Below are 24,680 nucleotides of genomic sequence, written 5' to 3'. Positions count from 1 at the left end.
CATTTAGGAGTTACGCAGACATCATTTCATGGGAATATACTGGAATGAAATTAGACTCCCCATCCAACACCTCCCCCCTCCCCAGACAGAGAGAAGGGAAGGACGGAAATTCATCAATTCCATATACAGAAGCACACCAATTCTCTGATAAGAATATGAAAAGAGGAAGAAACAATATTGCATATGATTTCTTGCAATGGTGATACATAAACATATATAATCCACCTCTACATTCTGTCCACGGGGACCCATGCCAACTTTCAACATAGTAACTCCCCCCCTCCCTCCCCTCCCCCCCCCCTTCCGTGTCAGGTCACAAAGCCTGGAATGGCCTTAAAATATACATGGTTGTCTTGGGCTGCCAATTGTGAATTTAGCTATTGCTTCTTGGCTATAACTTCCCATGATTCTCCAGCAATAGTATTATTTCCCCCTCACCTGCAGCCACCCGAGTCCACGAGGCCAGTGGCTCACTTAGTTCTGATAACATATAACACCATGCCTGGAGATTGTCAGTGAGCTTTTCATCCTTCCGGACAAATTTCATTCCTACCGTTTCCGCAGTCACCCACTCACACATCTCTTACCCATTCCTCTGTCTGTGAGGGCTTAGGTCGCAGCCATCCCATAGCAATGCGTCTCTTTACTAATACTAACCCCAGGAGAACAAACACGTCTACATAGCTTCTTGTGTTTTTGTGTAGGTAACAAACCCAGCAACACTTGTTGGATCTCCGTAGGGATCACCCATCCCGTGGCCCTCCGGAGGTGTGCAAGTAAATTTTCCTAATAAGAGAGTAGTGTCGAACAAGCCCAAATCATGTGGGGAAAAATCTGCTGCCCGCTAGCTACACCTTGGACATTTTTCTGTGCAAGCCAGATAAATGATATGTAATGTTTTTGGGGTGAGGTATACCTGATGGACAAGGTTGTATTGAAGGAGTTTAAACCTTGCATTAGAGCTCACTTTCTGAACCCCTTCATAAACCCTTCCCCATTCTCCCTCTGACATAGGCTCCTCAACCAAAGGATCCCATTTCGACTGTATGGGTAGAGCCCCACATGGTACATCATCACATATGGCTCGATAAAGATGGGACACAAATTGCCTACCCTGCGCCATATGTAGCATCACTTTTAGTGTAATAATACTGGGGGGCTTCTCCAGGAACGACAGCCAGATCTCCTGCACCACTCTCAATATCTTTTTGTATTGTAGAAATTGTCCTGTTCCTAAATTAAAGGTGACCATCGCCTCCTCGCGGGTAATACATTTCCTGTCTATATACAAATTCCCCAGCATATGGCACCCTCCTTCCCACCATTGCTGCACAGACAAAGAATTGTCAATACAGGCGAATGGACACAGCGTCCCAGGGACATGTCTTTAGCACAAGGTGCATGCCCAGGTTATAGCTACATGTCATATAATGTATGGAAGCGATAGGGGGACCCCAGAAACTCCAGCAGCGGGCCCCACCTGTGCATACCCGCCAAGAGTCACCTCTCCCAATTATCCTCACTATCCAGCCAATGTATTGCATGCTGTAATTAGGATGCCATATTGGGTAGACAAGGAACCTTAAGCCCTCCTTTACCCCATATTCTCTGTAGTTTTGCCAGGCGTACTCTCCTGCGCTTGATGCCCCACAGGAGGTCTGCCAGCGAGCCATTTAGTGTCTGGGAGCAGTGCCATAAGACCATAAAGAGTGAGTGTTGGATCAGTTTGGATTTCCCTGGATTGATACGGAGACCTTAAACATCTCTAAATCGTTGTAGGTCCGCAAGGAAGAGAGTCACCGAACAAGACAGTTGCCGGAGGTAAACAAGCGTATCATAAGCATAAAGGGAGACCACATAATTGGTCTCCCCCAGGCTTGATTTCCCCAGGGCCCCATCCAATCTCCCTGGGTGGCTGCTAAAGGTTCCATAGCCACTGCAAACAAGAGTGGTGAAAGCAGGCAGCGCTAACGGGTGCCCCGGCAAAGGGGAAACGGTTTAGATACAAAGCCCCCAACTCTTATTCTGGCCATAGGGGCTGTGTAGAGCAATTGGACCCATTTGAGGAACCCCCCTCCTGCTCCAACCTGTTGCAGCAAAGCTTAATAACTAATACAGTGCCCCAGTTTTCTGAATGCTTTGTTTATCATTCAGCTATTTAATTTTCACTTGTATGGATGTACAGTTGAGAACAGCAATGTTACAGTACCATCTATTTTTCAGCTGGGAGTTTACTCCATGGACATCGTGCTCTGTGTCCTGTGGAGGCGGTATTCAGCGACGAAGCACTGTTTGTGTGGAAGAGACCATTCATGGAGAAGTGCTGCAGGTGGAGGAATGGAAATGCATGTACGCCCCCAAGCCACAAGTCATGCAAACCTGCAATCTATTTGATTGCCCTAAGTGGACTGCTATGGAATGGTCACAGGCAAGTTACCAAAAAAGACTTTTCCTTCTCAGCGAGGAAGCAGTGCAGAAGAAAGGTTGATGGAGTAGGTGTGGCTATCTGTGATAATGTATTGAAATGTGTGGAAAACGTATGATCTGAAAGTTTCTGCAAGAGTACCTCAAGAATAACAGATGGGATCTATACAGAAATGGTAAAGAGCTCGACTTGTGTAAATGTCTGTGCATCTTGGCTTAAAATAAAAGTTGCATGTCTCTACCACCTGTGAGAACGCTACTGGTCAGGAAAAGTTGTAGGTTAAAATGAACATTTAACACTATGCACAATATTTACAATTCAAATCTTTCTAAAGATAAAATAACATGTATCCAAACAAATACCACTAAGAAAAATAACAGGGGTGTATTAACTAGGAATTACTTATAACAAAGATAGACTTTCACAAAATAACTGGTATAAAGCATGCACATTGTTTCAAAGGTATTGTTTGTCCAGATATTATTCTAAGACAGGAGAACCTGACAGTGTGCAGTTCTGACATGAGTGCAGAATCTCAGGCAATGTCCAATGATAGTTTAATATTTTTGTTTTTGATTAATGGAGTCTTGTCTTGTGATTAAGCAGATAAAGAGTGATACATGCAGAACACAAGGGCCTTTGATCAAGGTGGCGAGGGTTTTCTGATAGTGGCCTTAAAAGCGAAGCCTTGGGGCAGTTGCAGGTACAAAAGGTTGTTGATGAAGACAGGCTGCCACTGCTGGGCTCCACCGGGTAGTCTTTCTTCTATATCTGTACTCATGGTTCACTCCATACTTTCTGAATTATAATTTTACTTGTGGTTCTAGTTAGGCCTCCACAAAATACCAGAACATAACCAAATCTCTGAACCCAAAGCTCACACTTCTATTGTGTGTAAATACCTTACCACCAAATGAAACAAAATGAATACTGACTGTGGTTAAAGTGCTGTAGTGTAGACCATTGAGAAGAAATATCTAAAGTATGACCTTATTTGTAAGCCAGAAATGGATGTGAAAACGTCACCAAATGACAAATGGCCTTATTTAGGGATTGGTGGGAAGAGTATGGCTGTGTTACCGTCAGTTTAGCCTCCACTGGCTTTACCACCAGTAACATCTAACTAAGGGGTCCATCTGTAATAGGACCACTGGGTCAAAGTAAGAGCGGGAATACCATCATTAATTTTCCCTGCTCTTCACTGCCATGAAAGGCCTGGCAGAAATGATCAGTGAAAATGTTAAATGTCGGCCATCCATGTGCCAGGGCCATTTACTTTTTGTTCAATTTAGAGTTTGTTTTCTCTGACCAAAACAAGTTTGCCAAGCAGCCGCTTTCAATATGCTACCTGCCCACCAAACTTAACTTCCGTGAAGAGAGCTGTGGTAGCAAGGCTGGCAGGGTTCTCTAGATATAACCAATGGTCCTGCAAAAACTCCAGATAGGGGAAGGAGGCACTTATTAGTCAATGCTGGGTGTAAGGTCATTAGTCAATGCTGAGTGTAAGGTCAATGAAAGTTTTGAATGGGTTTTCTTTTGCTGGTTAAATGGATCTTCAGTCCCACCACTGGGAAAATACAGCAGAAATCTGATTTCATAGTCATGGCTCAGACTTGCAAGAGGAATACTGTCAATGCAGAATCCTATGAGGTCATGGAATGTGGGATGGGAGTTAAGAGGAGCTGGGCTTGGAGAGAAAAGGCAGACTGTGTCGTTGATGCTGATGGATATCACTTATGAATAAATCCTATTCATCAATCCTTCATTTTGTATGAAATCATCATTTTAATACTGGTGACGAGGACCTGGCTTGATTGGGGACAAGCCTAGCCAGCATCAACTCCCCTGCATTATTTTTTATGTCATTGTGGATTTTGGACTTTGGACTAAGGATTAAAAGAAAAGTGAAAAGGACTTTTGTGGCCTCTTGTATCACTACTACTTTGGACTACCTTGAACACATTGACCTTTACGTTTTGAATTTCACCATTCCTGGTTTTTACCCGCATGTTTTAAAAACGGATCTTTACCTCACGCATAAATGGATTAAATGGATGTTCAACATTACGCCATGAAAGTAATGGTAATGGCGATGAAGGTAAGGTTTTGATTTTTATTAGTCCCTACCTTCTGTCTATTGCCAACTGTCAACTGCCCACAGCCGCATCTTTCAAGAGGCAGCGGCATTCGGCATACTTGAGCACCGCAAAGAATCTCGAGCGGCATTGTCGAGCGGCGTTGTTGTGGGGATCTCGAGCCGCATTCTGTCCTCGACTGCATCTTTCAACCAGCGGTGTGCAGCTCGAGCGACATTGCTCCGTCGGAACAGGTCGGAACAACGTGTGATGGCACCAACGCTTTGACGTCATCGCGTGGAGTCACGGCGTGACCTCGCACAGCCGCCATCTTTATTTACCCTGCAGACTCTGATATTTTCTCTTTATCACAATCTCACTTTTGGAATGTTACTATTGTAAAGATCAATACGCAGGAAACTGGTTAAAACGGGTTTATTAGCCCAACAGGGAGGCAAGTCGTCCACATCCAAGATCAACAAAACAATTGACCAGTACATGAATTCTAGAGTGGCATGGCTAGTGACATGTCTGCATTCTCTCATGAGAATGCACATATTTAAAGACATAGTTACAACACATCTCCCTTATTATAATAATAAAAACAAGAACAAAGAAAAAGGAAAAACAAAGAGCAGGAAGAAAAAAACTAGAAAAGAAGAAATCATTCAATACAGTAATCTTGGAGATACGAAGGTGCTCTCCTGGCCCTAGGGTTCATTCCACGAGGCGAGACACATGTATCTTGGGAAGATGATGGACAACCAACACAATCACGAGAAGTTGAACCACGAGGAGTTGAACCAATAGGATCAGCAGCAGAAGCAGCAGGTTCTATAACAGCATCATCCCCTTCCACACACCTTGACAAACGTGACATGCTCCACACATCACCCCCCTCAAGCATAACTACATTCTTCATGACTTTCGCAATACGCCTTGGCCCAAAGAACTTGGACACACCCTTGGGAGACCAAAGGCCTTTTTTGATAAAAACCAAATCGCCCACTTTCCAAAAAGGTACTTTCACACCCTTCAAAGCATCATATCTGCGCTTGTAACCATCCTGATAATCACTTAATTTGGGACTGTTGGAAACCACACCTTTATCCTTAATAGACAACCACAAGGGGTTGAGCTTTGAACCGGCCACACGTCCCCTAAGTTTCACAAAAGGTGAAATACCTGTCACACTGTTAGGGGTGTTCCTGTGCGCCCAGAGTTTTTCCCTGAGGATGGGCTTCAGGGGAAGACCTCTCTCTAAAGCAGTCTGAGCACACGCTCTAATCAGTCTATTCATACTCTCCACCAAACCATTCGCCTGTGGAGCATAGAGGGCAGTCCTATGATGTCTGATAGAGAGGTCTTTAAGGAAAACGGACATTTCCTGGGAGGTGAATTGGACACCATTATCGGAAACCAAAATTTCCGGAATCCCTTCACAGGTAAAAGCATCTTTAAGAAATTCAATGATATTCCTACTCAAAACAGTTCCCATGCAGGCTGCAGTCAACCACTTGGAAGTGTAATCCACAAGGACAACGACAAATCTTTCGGAGAGTCCTAGATTCAAGAATGGTCCAACTACATCAATGGCAACTTTGGACCAAGGTCGTTCAGGAATGGCAATGGGAGAAAGCGGAGCGGTGCTCACTTTCCTTGATTTATCGTTACTGGCACAAATGTGGCAGTCTTTAACGACAGCTTCAACCTCACTGTCTAACTTGGGCCACCAGTAAGATTCTCTCACCCTTGCTTTGGTGAGACTGCGACCTAAATGTCCCTCATGGGCTAGGTTGACTATCTTTTCTCTCATACCACAGGGAGGAATTAGCCTGACACCCCTAAACAATTCACCCTGAACAATGTTCAACTCGTCTCTAATGTTCCAAAAACCTTTGGCAGAATCAGGAACTTCTCTCAAGGCAGGCCAACCATTGACCGTAGCCTCCAAGATAAAATCTCTAGCAGGATCATCAGGAAAACATCCTTTCCATTCCGCTTCATTCAAAGCAGACTCTCTCACCCATGAAACAGTGGGAACATCCGGGTCATAGGTGACCAACTTATCGATAGGCAACCTTGAAAGAAAATCAGCGGGAACGTTCTTGGAACCAGGTAAGTATTCAATACAAAAATTATATTCCATGAGATCCTCAACCCATCTTTTAATTCTGGGGGTAGTACACTCGACATTCCTGCACGAGAACAACTGCACTAGAGGTTTGTGGTCAGATCTTACCACAAATGGTAAGCCCCACAGATAGAATCTGAAGTGTTTGATGGCCCAAAAACAGGCCAAAGCCTCGCGCTCTATGACCGAGTAGCGCTCCTCCGCACCTTTCAAGGAACGGGACGCGAAACCAATAACTTTCTCCGAACCATCCACGAACTGGGCCAACACAGCCCCCAAACCACGTAAGCTAGCATCGGTGGACAAAATGGTCTTTCTGCGCACATCAAAATGTCCTAAAGTAGGCATCTTAGCAATCACTGACTTGACTGTGTCAAAAGCAATAGAACAATCTTGGTTCCAATCAAAAACGGTACCCTTCTTAAGGAGAAGTCTAATGGGTTGCATAACACTGGCAAAGTTGGGAATGAATTTGGAGTAATACTCCGATAATCCATTAAAAGACTTAACCTGGTCCTTATTAGAAGGAGGTTGAGCTTGGAGAATGGCTTCAGCAAGATCAAACTTAGGACTAATGCCTTCCCCAGATATGTTGTGTCCCAAATAAGATACCGACCTAACCCTAAATTTGCATTTCTCTTGTTTAAGAGTCAGACCTGCATCTCTAAGCCTAGACAAAACAGCGAAAAGTGTTACATCATGTCTATTTGCGTCAACACCGTGGACCAAAATGTCATCCTGGAAAAAGAGGACACAATCAATACCAGAAAGAACATTTTTCATGATTCTCTGGAAACAAGCAGCAGCGCTGGCTAACCCAAAAGGCATCCTAATGAACCTGTATGCACCGATGGGAGTGACAAAAGAAGTCAGGTGTCTTGATTCTTCATGTAGGAGAACCTGGTGGTAGGCAGCTGACAGATCCATAACGCTAAACAAAGTGGCTCCACCAAACTTGGTCAAAATCTCGTTGATATTAGGCAAAGGCTGCCTGTCCACCCAAATGGCACTGTTTAAACTCCTGAGGTCGACACACATCCTAATTTTGGTACCCTTGTCCTTAGGTGCCAAAACAATCGGCGCAAGCCATTCTGAGGACTCTATCTCCTCAATAACGCCAAGTTTCAATAACCTCTCAATCTCAACTTGCAGTGGTTGCAACATGAGGTTGGGCACCTTCCTGACTTTATGCACTACGGGCTTGGCACTACTTTTCAAGATTATTCTGTGTTTAAAACCTTTGAGTAACCCCAGATCTTCAGTAAAAACTTCAGGGAATTTCCCAAGAACATCTGAAAAATCACCCCCTTCGGATATTAACATAACCTGCTCGGGTGCATTGGGATTCAAGGTGATACCCAGATTCCGTTGATGACGCCATCCAAGGAGGTTATCTCCCCTCTTAGCGATATAAACCTTACCAACAGTTTCCCTTCCTTTGAAAGAAATGGTTTGAATGGAATATCCCAATACCTCGATCTTCTGTTTGGCATATCCCACAGGATTGATATCAGAAACTGTAAGTTTAATTTTATCCCCATCAAAATTTGCAAACCAAAACTTATCGCTGATAAGGGTGAACAGTGAACCAGAGTCAGCTAACATGGGAACCATTATGTTTGCAATTTGGATGTCACAAGAGGGCATAACTACTATGTCGTCATCCACTTGATTCACACCATTGATAACATCATCCGTAATGCAATGAATGGAATCTTGGTAATAAGCTTCATCCTCATCAATACAATTGACTTTGTTACTTTTACACATCCTTGCGTAATGACCCTTCCTCCCACAATTTCTACAAACAGTACTTCTTGCAAAACAATTCGGATAATTTGGACCATGTTTCTCACTACCACATCTGGGACATTTAAATTTGTTGTCCTTATTTGAATTATTACTGCTAAAGTTCTGTTTGGGTTTCTCTGATTTTATAAAGGTTTTCTCTTGCTTGGGAGAAGTTTTTCCAACAGCAGCAATATTACACTCAGTTTGGAGAATTTGTCGGTGTTCATGACCAACACTGGAAATCGGATCATTCTGGGAGGGGCCCTTCCTAATCTCCTTGACCCAAGTGGAGGTATGTTCAACACTTTCCACAATAAGTATAGCCTCTTTTAAATTAGGATTTTTGGACAACAGTTTCTCTTGGATTTTGAGATCATTCGTGCAACGAACAAGTTGATCACGAATGAGGGAATCCGTTAAAAGTTCAAATTCGCAGGTCTGCGCAAGAGATTTGAGTGCTGCAACGTAATTTCCAACTCTCTCACTCTTAGCTTGAACACGCATGAAAAATTTGTGTCTTTCCATAACAACGTTAATGCGTGCACCAAAATGGTTTTTAAGGAGAAGAACACTCATCTCAATAACATCTGAAGGTTCACCAGCACCCCTGCCAATCGGTATCGGATCTAAACTGTCATAAATGTTTCTTCCTTCAATTCCAAGGTTGTTAAGTAAAACAGCCTGTTTCCTGACAGCAGAAAACTTCTCTCCGCCAATTGCAAGAAGATAAGAATCAAAGATAGGTTTCCATTTCTTCCAAGGTAAAATGGGTTCGCCCTGTTCACTTAAGAACTGGGGAGGTTGGTTCATTCCACTAGCAGAAGACGACATGCTGAAAGAAAGCACCCATCCTCGTCGCCAGTATTGTAAAGATCAATACGCAGGAAACTGGTTAAAACGGGTTTATTAGCCCAACAGGGAGGCAAGTCGTCCACATCCAAGATCAACAAAACAATTGACCAGTACATGAATTCTAGAGTGGCATGGCTAGTGACATGTCTGCATTCTCTCATGAGAATGCACATATTTAAAGACATAGTTACAACAGTTACATTTATTTACATAAGTGGATTGACTGAAGGAAACCGGACTCCATACAACTCGGATGAAAGATGGTAACATTTTGCTCATTTGTTTTTATAGATCGATTTTAGTGGAATCTAACTGCACTTGGTAATTCCTGGACAAACTGACAACTTTTCTCTACGATTTTATATTCAATTGACTGCGGTGACTACTTTTATTATTTTCTTTTTTTGTATTCTGCCTTCCATACTTCAGACTACGGTGACCACATTGTCTATTTCAGTTTCTTTTTTTCTTCATACAATTACATGGTTACTTGTGGCATTTACGCTTAACTTTATTTGTGCGGCTTTTAAGAATTTTATTCAATATGGCTACATCTACTAGTATGTCTCAACCACCTGCTTTCCTTTCAGAAAAAGGTGAGCCAATACTCACATGGTATATTGTAGCTATTGGGGGTGAAAAATTTTCTGCATTGAGAAAACAAGCTATTTTATTACACAACCTAGGTGTGAAAGGTTGCAATATTTATGATAGCATGGATCTTATTCCGGTGGGTAGTGCAGAAGGTGAACCGAGTGATATTTATGAAATGTCCATGATGATGTTAGAGAAGTATTTTGGGCCTCGAATAAATGTTGTTCTAGAGAGACACAAGTTCTTTACCAGGGTTCAGGGATCTAGTGAACGAGTGAAAAGCTACATTGCTTCTCTCAAAACTCTGGCACGAACTTGTGAACTTGGTGATCTTTAAGATTCTTTGGTTAGGGATCAATTAGTGAGATGCATGAATAACACTCGTGCTCAGGAAAAGCCTTTATCCAAATACCCGACCTTAACTGAGGCCGTTGAAATTGTTGAAGGTATGGAAAATACTTCTTCATGGGTGAAAGAAATGAAAAAAAGTCATGAGGAAATGGGGGAAATGTCGAGTGACATTCATGCTCTCACAGAGGAAGACAGTTTGGATCATTGTGGGAGCGTAGGAAAGGTCTAATTCAATGAAAAATATAAGAAAAATGAAAAGGACACACCCATGCGTAATTTTTCAAAAGGGGTAACAATCAAATCTGATCGGGAGTTTCGTTTAAATCCCAATTCTTCTAGTGGAGGTAGCAATGATAAGAATTCCAAAGAGATTGCCAAAACTAAGTGTTTCAGATGAGGGAGTTTCACGCATTTTTCGAGTTATCCTCAGTGTTATGCAAGAGAAGCTACGTGTATGAAGTGTGGCATCAAAGGACATAGTGCCCACACTCCCAGCGCTTACTCCACTTTGCGCACCATAACACTTACATACCAAGGAAACTCATGAGACAGATTTGTGGGAAAGCAGTGGTGCAGGTTTATTTTGCACAACAAGTAGCAATAAGGTGGGTCATCTTACGGGCGATCCAATGCGGCAGCCCCTCGCTGACCCGCATGCCTATTGAGCCATTCTTGCACGGCGAGTCGATGCTCTGACGGTGCAGTCCATTATCACTTTCTTCGTTCACTCCCGCCCCCCCTGTCAGGGCGGAGCGATGAGGCACACCCCCGGTCGGTTCAGGCCCCCCGACAGCCCGAAGGACTAACGGGGCGCCGACGCTGCTTCCTGGAACCCCCCCGGCTCCAGGTTCTTGGCTCAGGCACCCTTACTGTGCCAGGCAGAGGTATTTAGACTGTATCCCTCTGCCGCAGAGGTACCCCTACTGTCCATCTGCTTCCAGATTGCCCTGTGACTCCGCCTGCAACACAAAACAGACCGTTAATAGTTCAAAACATGCCTGCCGCTCTGCCGCTGGGTCTGGGCCAGGGAGGGAACAGCGCAGAGCCGCCGGGAACGCGACGGCAGGAAAGGCCGAGCCTCGCTGCCGCGCTATCTTTAAACCCCTTAAGGGCGTGCACCGTTTTGCTCGCGCAGAATGTGGGACTAAGATGCTGTCTCGCTTAGCTCCCCTTCGCGTCGCGCGGCCAGCTGCATAGTGCCCACACTCCCAGCGCTTACTCCACTGTGCGCACCATAACACTTACATACCAAGGAAACTCATGAGACAGATTTGTGGGAAAGCAGTGGTGCAGGTTTATTTTGCACAACAAGTAGCAATAAGGTGGGTCATCTTACGGGCGATCCAATGCGGCAGCCCCTCGCGGACCCGCATGCCTATTGAGCCATTCTTGCACGGCGAGTCGATGCTCTGACGGTGCAGTCCATTATCACTTTCTTCGTTCACTCCCGCCCCCCCTGTCAGGGCGGAGCGATGAGGCACACCCCCGGTCGGTTCAGGCCCCCCGACCGCCCGAAGGACTAACGGGGCGCCGACGCTGTTTCCTGGAACCCCCCCGGCTCCAGGTTCTTGGCTCAGGCACCCTTACTGTGCCAGGCAGAGGTATTTAGACTGTATCCTTCTGCCGCAGAGGTACCCCTACTGTCCATCTGCTTCCAGATCGCCCTGTGACTCCGCCACAGCTCTGGAGGAGGCCCCCGTCGATGACAGAGCCCCCCCCACCCACCTAGCTACTTCACTTCGCTGTCTCGTACTACTTGTACATCCAGGAGGGATACGTTCGCCCCCCAGTCCAGACAAGTGCACCCAACCTAAGGGCATTCTTACCAGGCAACAATTCTATAGCCCGCAGCTGGTGTGGCACGTGTGATTCGGGCGCCATCAGGGAAGCCTCTCTTAAGTACCTGCGGAACCTGTGCCACGGTATTTCGCCTCCAATTGTACTTTGTTTCGCTTGCAACCTGCCCCTTGCCACTTTTCCCTTCTGTAAGCACTGTTGGCTACCTCATCTAACACAGCACCTCTGACGGGGATTGCTTGGATACTGTTCCTATGCCACGCCCTTGGTTACAAAAGCAACATCTCTTGCAGAGATTCCATGGCGGTTGGTTGTTTTTGTCCGGACATATTATACGGGGGATCAGCAGGTGACTATTAGCATTATTGTCTCTGCTGATAAGGGCAAACCAGTGATATTTGTCCACAAGAGGTGGGCTTGTGAAAGACATGTCCAGTGCTGTAATAATACTGGCAGTGAATGTCCTGGCAACTCACTGCAAGATAGTTATTTGAGATTGGTTAGAGCACGCACTAGCAGATGCCCGTAGCCGTTAAAGTCATTCCCAGTTTTGTTGTAGTGCAGTATTTCAACTCTCAGATACTGTATTTTCCCTTGTAACCATTGTTCGCCTTTGCTGCTTGCCCCAGTGCCACCATCGCCTACCTTACGTCTGTTCTAGGCCTGAGTGTCTAGCACATATTGCAATATTTAACCTCCAGTGTACTTGTCCCACTTGTAACCTGCACACTTATCACTTATCCCTTCTGCAATGCACTGTTTGCTACCTCCTGTATTCTGTTTGCTTCACGATTGTCAAGCCAGGAAGGGGGCTGTGCCGCCTGCAGGAGCACTTGGTGTTCAGAATCTTTACTACCATATTTGATATATGTGCATAAAACAAACTCCTTCTCTGTAAGGGGCCGATAGCCAGGTAGCCAGCAGGTGGCGACAGTGAACTATTACAGTTGTTCATCACGAAGCCTTGTCGGGCATGTATTGCTTCCTTGCTGAAAGCAAGTTCAGGGGCGGTTTCGACTGGCGCCCCTAAACGGTAATTTTAATATGCCATCATTCCAACTTTACCTGAGCCTGTCCGTGCACTGCTAGTACAACCAGATATATTAGCTCATAAACCGTTACATAACGCATCAATCATTGTGCCCCTTGTCACCCACCGCACACTCGGCCATGTGTTTACACCAGAGCTCGCTCCTAAATGGATGCCTTCTCAATGTGTACATAAACTCGCTCCGACCCAACGATGGCACTGTTTAATTAAAACTACAGCAGCTGTGTGACGTAGTCAGTAAAGAAGACACATAAGCTAGCCTGAATGGTCATATGCACACGCTTTACACATGAAGACACCTTTGTGTCATAATGGTTACCTGGTGGATGTTGAGATGCTTACAGTGGCATTGAACCCGGACTAAAAATAAGACAAAATATCCTTCGAGATAGAGTGCTTATGTCATAATGCTGCGCGTTTAGTTAACTGATATTGCATTAATATGTCAAAACATCCGAAATGACAATCCTGAAGTGATGAAGTTTACTGCATCCTATTGCAGTGCCTTTCAGGATTACATGTGTGAGTTAGACACATTTGGATTTAAGCTTGCAGCATTAATTCCCCTCTAAAATATATTTCCACGTGTCCCCCCACCAGATCTATTAGCTTTTATTGCTTGAAGTTACTTCGCATAGTTGAACTTCACAACAGATAGATTTCATTGGAGGGGAGGTGTGAAAACGCTGCGATGGTTTCATGTTTCATATCTCACTCTCCATCTTACCGAGCAGGCTGTATCCCAGATGTGTGGCTCCGTTGGCAAGCCAGGGAAAGATTTTCAATCCTTGTGGTAAACATGCGTGGCATTAAAGGCAATGATGCCAGTCCCTTCCCTGAGGGGATTACTCAAGGCCACTCAAAATACCCGTTTGGTAAATTATTTTTTACTTCGGGGGTACTCTTATTTCGGATTATGACCTCGTGTCGCACTTGTGAAGTTTGCCGCTTCATGACATCGCTGGGCCTGTTGTGGGTGCTGACTGGTCAAGCTCCACTTGTTGACCTCCTATGTAGCACCTTTAGTACCGCATTCAAGGCCCCACCAACTGTGACTTTCAAAGTGGCGCAGCAGAATAGAAAGTCGGGAACCGAACGGACCTGGAATGGTATCTTGCGGGACATGCGCCCCCCAGATACTACCAAATACCACTTCGAAACTTCCATATGATTTAATATAATTTCGTAATATTACAAGTTAAGCGTTCCAGTGCTTTTTTTTTTTTAACTATACACAGTGTACGGACTCTGGCCCAACGGCGCAGGGTATGTGTTTGGCAACGCCCAGATGACACAGGCGCGAAGAATAATATGCGTGTGAAAAGCGTGTAAGGGCAAGAATAATAGGACATGTGAAAAGCGTGTTAGGGCATCAGCGCGTCATAATGTACCCTCGAGCTCATTAGTCCAGTTCAAAGCTCTGTTTTTTGGCAGATGTAGAAAACGATGGACTCCACAGTTAGCCCGTTTAAACAGCTTTTCTTTGTGCACTTCTTGACAGAAGACACTAGGTACCCGCAGCAAGTACAACAACTACCACAGCATGAAATTAAATACCCACTTAGAATTAATGTATAAATGGTGCTTGCCCATTCATTACCCCGCGGGACTCGTGCAAATTCGTGTGCACCAGCCAAAGCTTACTGAGACGGCTCCCGAGGTCAAATAGCAGAAGCCCACCGCATGCACATCATAAACTGCCGAAACATGACCATCCCTGGGAGGACATTCGTCAGCACACCCGCTGTCCCAAAATAACTTGCGTGGTCAACTGACTTCTAAAAGATTCCAACCAGTCCCGTGCCGAGTGATCCCAGACATGGTGCGGTCACGTGTGACAATCTATTCCATGCTATGTGTTCTAGAAGATCAAACCAAGAAGGGTTATTCACCACTGCCACGCGTTGTTTGAATCACACACGTCTCGCAGTGCTTATACCTTGTTTCCCTCCATGCCATGCACAGCTCACACTTAGAGGAAGCAGCACCTCACACCAAGAGCACGCGGCGGCCCAGGAAGGGACTGAGCGTAGAATCACGTGGCCTTTACACTCCCCTCCAGACCGTTCAGCAATCCCAACGATCCCAGACCCTATCTACATGGCATAACCCCCCCGATACACAGGGTTCCTGTGTCCTACCTCCTGTATGAAGCACCAGAAACGTAAATACTTTTCAACCGCATAGGCACACTTTTACAGGGCTTGTGCATGACATATGCATGCTACCTTTCTGCTCTCACCAAAGTGCATCAGCACGGAACACCAGAAACGTAAATACTTTTAAACCGCACAGGCACACTTGTACAGGATTTGTGCATGACATATGCATGCTACAGTTCTGCTCTCACTAAAGTGCATCAGCAGGGAAATACATATGTTGCGGAGGCCCAAGAAACTATTTTAAAATGATGCCATCCTTTTTCCACACGTCAATAACTATGTCCACTATTGGTAGGTTCTGCATCAATTCACCACAATGTTTATATGCTTTTATGTAGTTTTTATGCACATTATGCTAGGAAACAAACAGAGATCAAGCAAATTGTGTAGGTTAAATATAAAATATAGAGTGCAATGGGCAATAGCCACGTAGAGAGACTGCCGCCTGTATGCAATTTGTAGAAAATGGGTGATCATAGTCAAAGTGAATTCCCCCCGATGGCAACTCCCTGCAGTTCCCGCGCCAAACAAGTTAAATTTAATTTGAAACCCGTATCGTATTACCCCCTGCTAGAACTTCCTCACTGTCCCTTCCTTTGGGTGAAGGAGCGCTTCCAATCGGTAAAGCGCCCTGGCAACTTTGGAAGTGCTGGAGCTTTGTTGTGACTCTATATACATTTTGGCAGTTGTGGTAGCTGTTGTTGCACACTATCTGCGAACTGTTAGGAGCTGCTCCGGTTTCAATTCGACCCATGCATCCCTTCCACTGGAGTTTTAGACGGCTGTGTGCTCGTTAGTGAATTACCGCATGTGTACATTTTATTATGCACCAATAATGCAGTATCTCTATCGGTCCTTCGTGCTCATCCACTGATATTGTAGTACATGCAAACTGCTTTTGTAGTCATTACTAATTATTCAGGCTTGCTTTCTCTTCCCTGCTGGGGTGGAACTAATGCCGTACCTATACTTCCCCAGGTGTCTCGAACTGGTGAAGTTCCTGTCCCTGCTCTTAACCATGCACTAAACGTGCGGCACAATGTCCGCGTGGCCGGCAATGGCAGCCGGGTATGATGGCCGGCCATGGCGGCCGGCTATGACCAACACGTGGCCAGCAATGGCGGCGGTATCCGACCCCAACCCAGCACGGCCTCGCGGCCTGTGCCTTATCACGCCGTGCCACCTCTCTGACACGGAGCTCTGCCATTGTCACGGCGCTCCCATAACTGAAACCCGCACCTATCCTTAGCGCTCGCTCGCCTGGGTACATTACTAGATGTACGTTTCCTCCCCACGGTCACCATTTGTACTGAAAGCGAGCCGCCACCCCCACATTGAAATGGAAAACGAACTCGCAGGCGCCGATCTCCAGAACGGGATATGAGATGCAGTTGTATTGAAACGTTTTAATATATTCAGATCACCTAAAAATTATTCTGAAGGCTCTTAAAGGGGCCACACTGCCGCTTCATGCAAAACGTAGAATTTCACTTCGTAATAGAAATTGGAACATTGGTAGCGACACGTTTCCTGCCTCGTGTCACTGTTTCTGCAGATTAACTGTGGCGCAGCGTTAAAATTCATAACGCCTAACTTTTGTGAAGCACGAGTGAATACATTTCCAAAAGCGAAACATCCACATGCCAAGGCTGAGGAAAGCAGATGCAGTATGTAGAACGCATCAATTTACAGAGGCCCCTGATAGTTTAAATATATATTCAAATAGCCGAGACGGTTCAGAATTGCGACAGACGAAAACACGTGTGCGTATATCAAAATCCCATAGATTTATCGGGCGAGAATTTTGACGAAACAAACTAAAAAGAAACATGAGTGTTTTCATAAACCTTGGGCCTTATTCCTATTCCGCCTTGCATACACATATAGCCCTATTTACTTGTGTGAAACATCTCCTAGTCTGTTTCGTTGCGTGCGTCTCCAAATCTAAGCACTCCATTACCTCTTGACTCAAATCTTAAATCAACAAAACCACAGATCTCCAGGATGCGTGGTAACATGTGTTGCATGAAAAGATGCTGTAAATACACGCCTCTACCTCAAGCATTTAGTAAATCGGGAACAGTCGGCATGTTCTAGTTCAGGAAGTCACCAGCTCTAAGGACCGTGCTCCAAAATAATTGGGTGTGTTGAGTGCTTCAATTCGGAAAACAATATGTGATGGAGCCATCAGCCTCTGCCAGCCCAATCATTACTTTATATGCTAAAGTGCCACAGGCTCTGGGCACTTGTGGAATATTACGGTACTTGGAATATTACCGTACTGTCATGGTTAATCAAAGCAAAAGGAAATCCGTACGCAGCCATCCCCAGCCAAGTGGCTGCATCGAGCACAACCCACAAACACCGAGCATTCAAACTCGTGCGCACCAACACAAAGCGGGACACATGCTTTATGCGGAGACATGTCTGTCCCACCGGACCACAGGCGCGTTTCCTGAAATATTTAGTAAATGAAGACCATTTTGCAAAAGGTAGAAATACAACCGAGATGCTGTGAAGCTTATGGCTAAGTTAATCCATAACCTAATAACTGCTATTAGAAAACATTTATAACATGAAGACAAACTCGTTGTGTACTTTGGGGGTCCCCGTCATTTTGGAATTATTGGCAAATTTACAGTGGCACTAGCGTTAGGCCAATGCTTCCTCACGTGGGCGGCTAATAAGATTGCTGCCCTAAGTGCTACCCGCCATGTTCTGCCGTTTGCCAGTTGCCCCCAGCGAATTGAAAAACCTCCACGGTCACCCACGCGGCAGCGAGGCGGCATGGACAATCCCATCACCTGACCCGCAGAGCAAACCTTTACCCGCCAATGATGGACACCTCAAATTTATCCACTATAAATTAAAAGCGTGCGTATGTTACCCCAGGAAGCATGAATGAGGCGTGCCCGGCCGGACCTGCAAAACGTGAACAACCTCTACACGGCAGTTATGCCAACCATAGCAGCAATGTCGGAACACACACGAACTGCGCTGTGTCAACTTGGCTCCCGGAGTTCCAACACGCTAATGGGGGACACCCATGATGGGCAAACAAAACATGCGAGCCGCGTAGCACCAACACGACTTGCCTGATTTTGTTGGGACGCGCCGGCTAGAAAGGGCGCAAAGAAAGAGCACGCACTCATAGTGCCGATGCTGCCATTCCCAACATCCCTCGGCTTGGTGACCGAGTTCCAACAAGGAGATGGAGGACACCAAGTGAATAAAACATCCGAAGTTCGTGGTATCAACGCGACTTTTTAAAACAGTGTTGAAAAGTGCCGGCTACATTAAAAAGGTTTAAAGAAGGCGACATGAACCCATGGTGCCGACGCTGATATTCATAACAATCGCACTCTAGGAAGGAGTGTGTATGAAAAGTGCCTAGGGCACGGAAGGTGCTAGAATACTGATCCCACATTCTCTCTCGGCCCCCCAGGTCCCACAAACCGCAAACGCAAAACCCCCCGCAAGCGAAAACAACATCCGTCCACTCTACCCTCCACGCCTCTTCAGAACAAAGTGCCGAACATAACCAAAGGCCTGAGGGGCCCTCCCCCAAAACTCACCGCAAGCGACACAAACCAGCCCCGGAAACGCGACCTCAGGCCAAACGGGTGGGGGAGACGTCGACAAGATGGGCGCAGCGAGGCAGATCGGAAAAGCGCTCGGGCCGCGCAACGAGGCAGGACAACGAGGCAGGACAACACAACAGGCCGGGAACGCGACGGCAGGAAAGGCCGAGCCTCGCTGCCGCGCTATCTTTAAACCCCTTAAGGGCCGCCCCTCCCACCTGGAGACCCGCACCCATTGGACGCGCATGAAAGGGGGGCGGCCAGGCTGACGTGCACCGTTTTGCTCGCGCGGAATGTGGGACTAAGATGCTGTCTCGCTTAGCTCCCCTTCGCGTCGCGCGGCCAGCTGCATTACGCTTGGGTTTGCAAGTCAACTCTGGTTCCAGGAAAAAATCCTGAAGTGGTGCGTACTGTTGTTTCGAGTGTTAGGAATTAGGATGGAAGAGTGGATGCAGATAAATTATCCATACCAGAATGCGATATTTCGGTAGATGATTTTAACTTTGTAGTTTTAGCAGATTCAGGGTCTCCATTCACGATGATAGGGAACAAGCAATGGGATGAAATAGTGGGTTTAAATAGTAATGCACTTTTACTTCTTGATATAAGTCCAGTCAGCTATGGAGGTGCCAAGATGAAGGTTTTGGGATATGTTGAATCTTGTATTCGATTCAAGAATAGAACGACTGTAGGGAAAGTCTACGTAGCTGAGAGGGTGATAATTTGTTTGGGTGGAGACATCAGCGTGACCTTGGAATCATGCTCAACCCTAGTGCAAAAAACCCCAAGGATAAAGTCATGTTGGTTGACTGCGAGAATGTCAAGGGTGTGTATGAAGATCAAAACTGTACATATTTCAAAAGATTTCCTGAGCTTTTCACTGACAGGTTAGGTTGTCTCAGGGAATTTGAACATAAGATCATTCTAAAAGCTAAGGCTGTGCCCTGTGTGCACAAAGTGAGAAAGGTGCCAAACATGATGATGGAGCCACTTAAGTCTGAGTTGGAGAGATTACTTAAATTAGGTGTTATTGAAGAAATCGAAGCTTCAAAGTGGTTGGCCCCCATTGTTTTGGCCCCGAAGGATGGTGGTGCTGGGGTCAGAATGTGTGTGGATTTGAGGGGTTTGAATCAATGGATTTGGGTTGACAAGCAACCATTACCCAACATTTCTGAATCTCTTAGCATTTTGAAGGGAGCTCGGGTGTTCAGTGTACTAGATTTGTCGTCTGCGTACCACCAGATTGTGTTGCACAAAGAGTCAAGGCATTTGACTTCCTTTGTAACGCCTATGGGAGCATATCGCTTCCTGAGAATGCCCTTTGGTTTGGCAGCGGCATGCTTCCAGAGGGTCATGAAAAAAGTTTTGGATGGCATAAGCAATATAATGTTTTTTCAAGATGATATATTGGTTTATGGGAAGGGAGAAGTGGAACATAGTAAAACTTTGGTAGAAGTTTTACAAAGATTGAAGGAAAAAGGCCTAACGGTGAAAAGAGAAAAATTTCGAATTGGAGTAGAGACTGTCACATATTTGGGTCACGTAATTTCTGGTGATGGTATACAGCCAAAACTTGAATTAGCACAGTGCGTCATGAAGTCTCCCACACCAAAGGATAAAGACCAGGTGAGGTCATTTTTGGAACTTGCCGAGTTCTATTCGAAATTTGTACAAGGATTTGCTTCTGTGACTGAACCCATTATAGCGTTGCTCAAAAAAGGAACACATTTTACGTGGTCTGACGATTGTCAGGAGGCATTTGAAAGAATTAAGATGGAGATTGGGAAGATGCCCACCCTGGACATTTTGATGTAAATAAGAAGACTGGTTTGACCACTGACGCGAGTCTTAAAGGATTAGGGGCAGTACTCTCTCAAGTGGTTAATGGAGAACACAGGACAATGGCTTTTTCATCTAGAGCTCTTAGATACGAGGAAATTAATTATTTCTGTATTGAGAGGGAGGCTTTGAGTGTTTTTGCGGCTATTCAACACTTTAAGTTTTATTTGTGGGGTATTCCTTTTTTTGATTACAACAGATCATCATCCCTTGGTTCAAATCTTTTCATGTAGACATAGTGAATACATTACTCCCAGAATTAAACGCTGGAGTGAAGGGTTGCAAGAATACAATTTTCAGGTGCAGTATATATCAGGAGCTTGTAACAAGTATGCAGATTGTTTATCTTTTTTACCAGTGGAAGGTGTAGTGGAGAACAATTGTATTGAATGTGTATGTTGGGTTTGCTGAATCTACCTTGACATATGAGGAATGGACGAAGGGGGTGAATGAGGATGGAGTTTTACCTTCACTTAAGTTGTGGATTAGACAAGGTTGACCAGACTATAAAACATTGGATTGTGACATCAAAGCATATTGGTCAATTAAGGATGAAATCTCATTTACTGGGGGAAGTTTAATGAGGGGTGAGAGGGTGGTTCCTCCTGTTGATTTCAGGAACAGAATTATTAACATTGCTCATGAGGGCCATTTAGGCTGAAGTATAACTAAGGCCTGGGTCAGAGAAAGATACTGGTGCCTGGGATGGATCACATGGTAGAGGATGTTGTCAAAGATTGTGTGTCTTGTGCTGTAAGTGATAAATCACACACTCCTAATCGTGCACCATTATCGTCGGTTGAGATTCCTGAAATTGTGTGGACGAAATTGGGTTTAGACATAATGGGACCTTTTGAACTGTTATCATCTCATGAGCGTTATGTCATATTGTTAGTTGATTACACCTCCAAATGGGTATTCACAAAATGTGTCTCTTCTGCAAATACTAAGTCTGTCATCGATTTTCTTAAAGATGTGTTTGCTTCTGAAGGTATGCCTTAATTTTTAATAACCGATAATGGCATACAATTTGTATCAAATGAAATGCGTGAATCTCTCGAAGATGGTAATATAGTTCACCAGAAAACAGCATTGTATGCACCTCAGGCTAATGGTTTAGCTGAGAGAATGAATCGAGTTGTTAAAGATTGTGTCCAACGTGCTCTTGATTCAAGAATCTCACTCAGTAACATTTTAAGGGAGACTTGGTGGGCGCACCGTACTATACCCAATGCTGTTACTTTGGTGTCGCCTTTTGAGGCTCTAAGAGGTAGGAAAGCTGTTTCTAAGTTAAACCCGTCTTGGATGCCTGCGTGTTCTGATGTGGCAATTTCTAAGGAAGTTAGACGAGAGAGAATGTTTAGATATCAAAATAGGAGGATTATGATTCAAGAATGCATGTAAGAGTCAAGAAATGGAATGTTGGGGATGAAGATTTGGTGAAAAATTCAAAACATACTTTGAAAGGTAGATCCACTTTTATTGGTCCTTTCACAATTGTTTCCATCAAGAAAAATGTTGTAAGGGTCAACACAGGTTGTGTGTGGAGTATGTCTAGATTAGTGAAGCTTCCAATGAAGCATTCAGCTCATTCTTTTAATGCTGCTCATGTCTCTGAAGATGGGCAAGGATCTGGATTTTCAAAGTCATCATCTGATTTTGGGTTAAAAACTCTTCCTCGAAGGGATCAACATCTTCCTAGGAAGTTCAAAGATTACGTTATGATGTAATATTAATGGTATATTCTGTACTATTGTTTTATTCGCATTTTAATGTTAATTTATTGTTTCTAGAGTTTTACTTTTTTTTTTCTCTCAGTGAGGGGAGGATGTGTTGTAATTTACTGAGGAATACTGTCAATGCAGAATCCTATGATGTCATGGAATGTGGGATGGGAGTTAAGAGGAGATGGGCTTCGAGCCTGGAGAGAAAAGGCTGACTGTGTCGTTGATGCTGATGGATGTCACTTATGAATAAATCCTATTCATCAATCCTTCATCTTGTATGAAATCATCATTTTAATACTCAGACAAGTAAAAAGCTGTAATAAAGCCTTCAAAGATTTCATTGTTCCCACACTGATGCTTCATCCCTGTCTCTGAAGGAACTTTAGATGGACTGCAATATCAATGATTTGTAAGGCTTCTTTGTTGATGATGTGCTATGGAGGCAGTTTATTGGGATTTTGTGTTTGAGGGTTTGCAGACTACCAGCCCTAGAAGGCAAGTCCGGTCCCACGAGCAGACAGATGCACTGATGCAAGAAAGTAGCTATTCCGTTTCTTGCCTCTATATTCAAGACTAAAGTTGGGTTCTTGGGCCAAGCGTAGCCTGCTTATAGGTGAAAGAGACCTTTATGTCTACAATTCTAGTCTTTCCTCAGCATGTCTTCACCCTGTTTTCAGCAGTATGACTTGGGATTTGGTTCGAGGCTGCCAAGCTCATAAAACATACATCAGGGGTTTTCGAGAGTTAGAAAACCTTCACTTTCATGTGGAAACCGTTTTGTGAGTCAGAAGATATAGACACTTTGCAGACTCCTTTGAGAACAATAGACCATACATTTGTGGTTATTTACACTTTAACAAGCCTCCCTTGTAGCCACAAGTACTTAAAAAAACTCTTTGTATTTAAATGGCTATAAATAATCATTTGTGTCAGTCAAGAGAATAAGGAAATACAAATGATAGGCAAAGTAGCAATTGTAGGCATTTTATAATACATACTTTAGGAAACATACCTTAGCGATGTGAATTTCGAGTCAAGAGATTTATATCAATGTATATTTCCCTTATAAAATTTGCTCTGCAGAAGAGTTGGAATGATTTTAAAAACATACTTCAATTGTGTTTTACATGCTAATTCACACTTGGCCTGTTGATTCAACGCATGCACCATATGCCATTAAGGACAATATATAATTTCTCTTCTGCCATATATTATAAACCACATAGTACTTGGCAGATACGTTTGCTAGCTGTGCAGTAGTAATTTTGCTTTTAAGATAATCCTAATAATTATAATCAGTGCTGAACTTGTACTCATTTTCTTTCACATCCAAGTGCCTTACATAATTAATATTATCACCCACTTATGGTACTCCATTTAATGACTAGGAATGGACAAAAGCCTGGGTTGGTCTTTTCTAGATTAAAATTCATGCCCTGTGGATCACACTCAGATATCAGCAAATGGCTAACTAAAATATGTAAATCCAGGCACATGCCAGCCAGTGTCACTTATGCAAAGTCAGTCTCTGATACAGTGAGTGCTTTCTCAATTCTTGAGACATACATGACCACTGAGAAGACAAAGCTTGCCTCAATCCCAAGCCGAGGTGCATAAATAAGATAATGAAGAGCTTACACAGTTCACAATACGCAAATGGGATTTCTTGCAGAAATAAAATCAATTTTCATTGCACCAAAATGTCCAGGCTCTAAAATGCGCTTTCTGGCATAGCTGATCGTCCAAGGCATGCTCATTATACCATTCTCAATTAAACAATCAACTGATTTTGTTTTGCACCTTCAAAGGGCAGCCTTTGTTTATATTCCTTTATGGGGTCTATGGTCATGCATTTTTTTTTGTTAGCACATGTTATTGATTTTAAAACACATAAAACAATTCAGCCAGTACACGGAAATCACGAGTTTGAATCCATTCATGAAAGCAATGTACCCCCCAACCACGAACCCCATAAAAATTACACAAACGGGATTTGGAACCAGGTTAATCAGGACCCTCCACATTCCTCAACCACTAACCCCACACTCTATGGTATTTCTTAACGCACCCCTTGGCTTTTTAAAGGGATTTCTCCGGGGTCGCACACCAATCCACCCCTCTACGCCACCTCTCCAGGGAAAGTGAGTCGGGGCTTTCCCAAGCTGCTGCTATGACCCTCGTGGCCACCATCATAGCTGTATTAAAAAATAACTTGTCAGTCCTGGACCCGTCCAGCCCATCAGTGATCCCCAGCAAAGAGTGACGTGGATCATGAGGAACCTCCCAGCCCAGTACCTCCGT

The 24,680-nt window shown here is 44.5% G+C and overlaps 1 protein-coding gene across 1 annotated transcript in view; it reads left to right on the top strand.

Annotated features, from left to right (window-relative positions):
- The window catches only part of ADAMTSL3 (ADAMTS like 3), a 2,298,702-nt gene that overhangs the window by 1,554,634 nt on the left and 719,388 nt on the right, over positions 1–24,680 (top strand). Inside the window, exon 13 of the mRNA XM_078684728.1 lies at positions 2,224–2,428. Within this exon, the coding sequence (XP_078540854.1) occupies positions 2,224–2,428 (205 nt within the window). The remainder of the gene's footprint in view (positions 1–2,223; positions 2,429–24,680) is intronic.

This window comes from Lissotriton helveticus, chromosome 3_2 (genome assembly GCF_964261635.1).
Source record: "Lissotriton helveticus chromosome 3_2, aLisHel1.1, whole genome shotgun sequence".
Classification (NCBI taxonomy): Eukaryota; Metazoa; Chordata; class Amphibia; order Caudata; family Salamandridae; genus Lissotriton; species Lissotriton helveticus.
The sequence above is the reverse complement of the archived record's forward strand: the minus strand, read 5'-3'. Positions and strand labels throughout refer to the sequence as shown.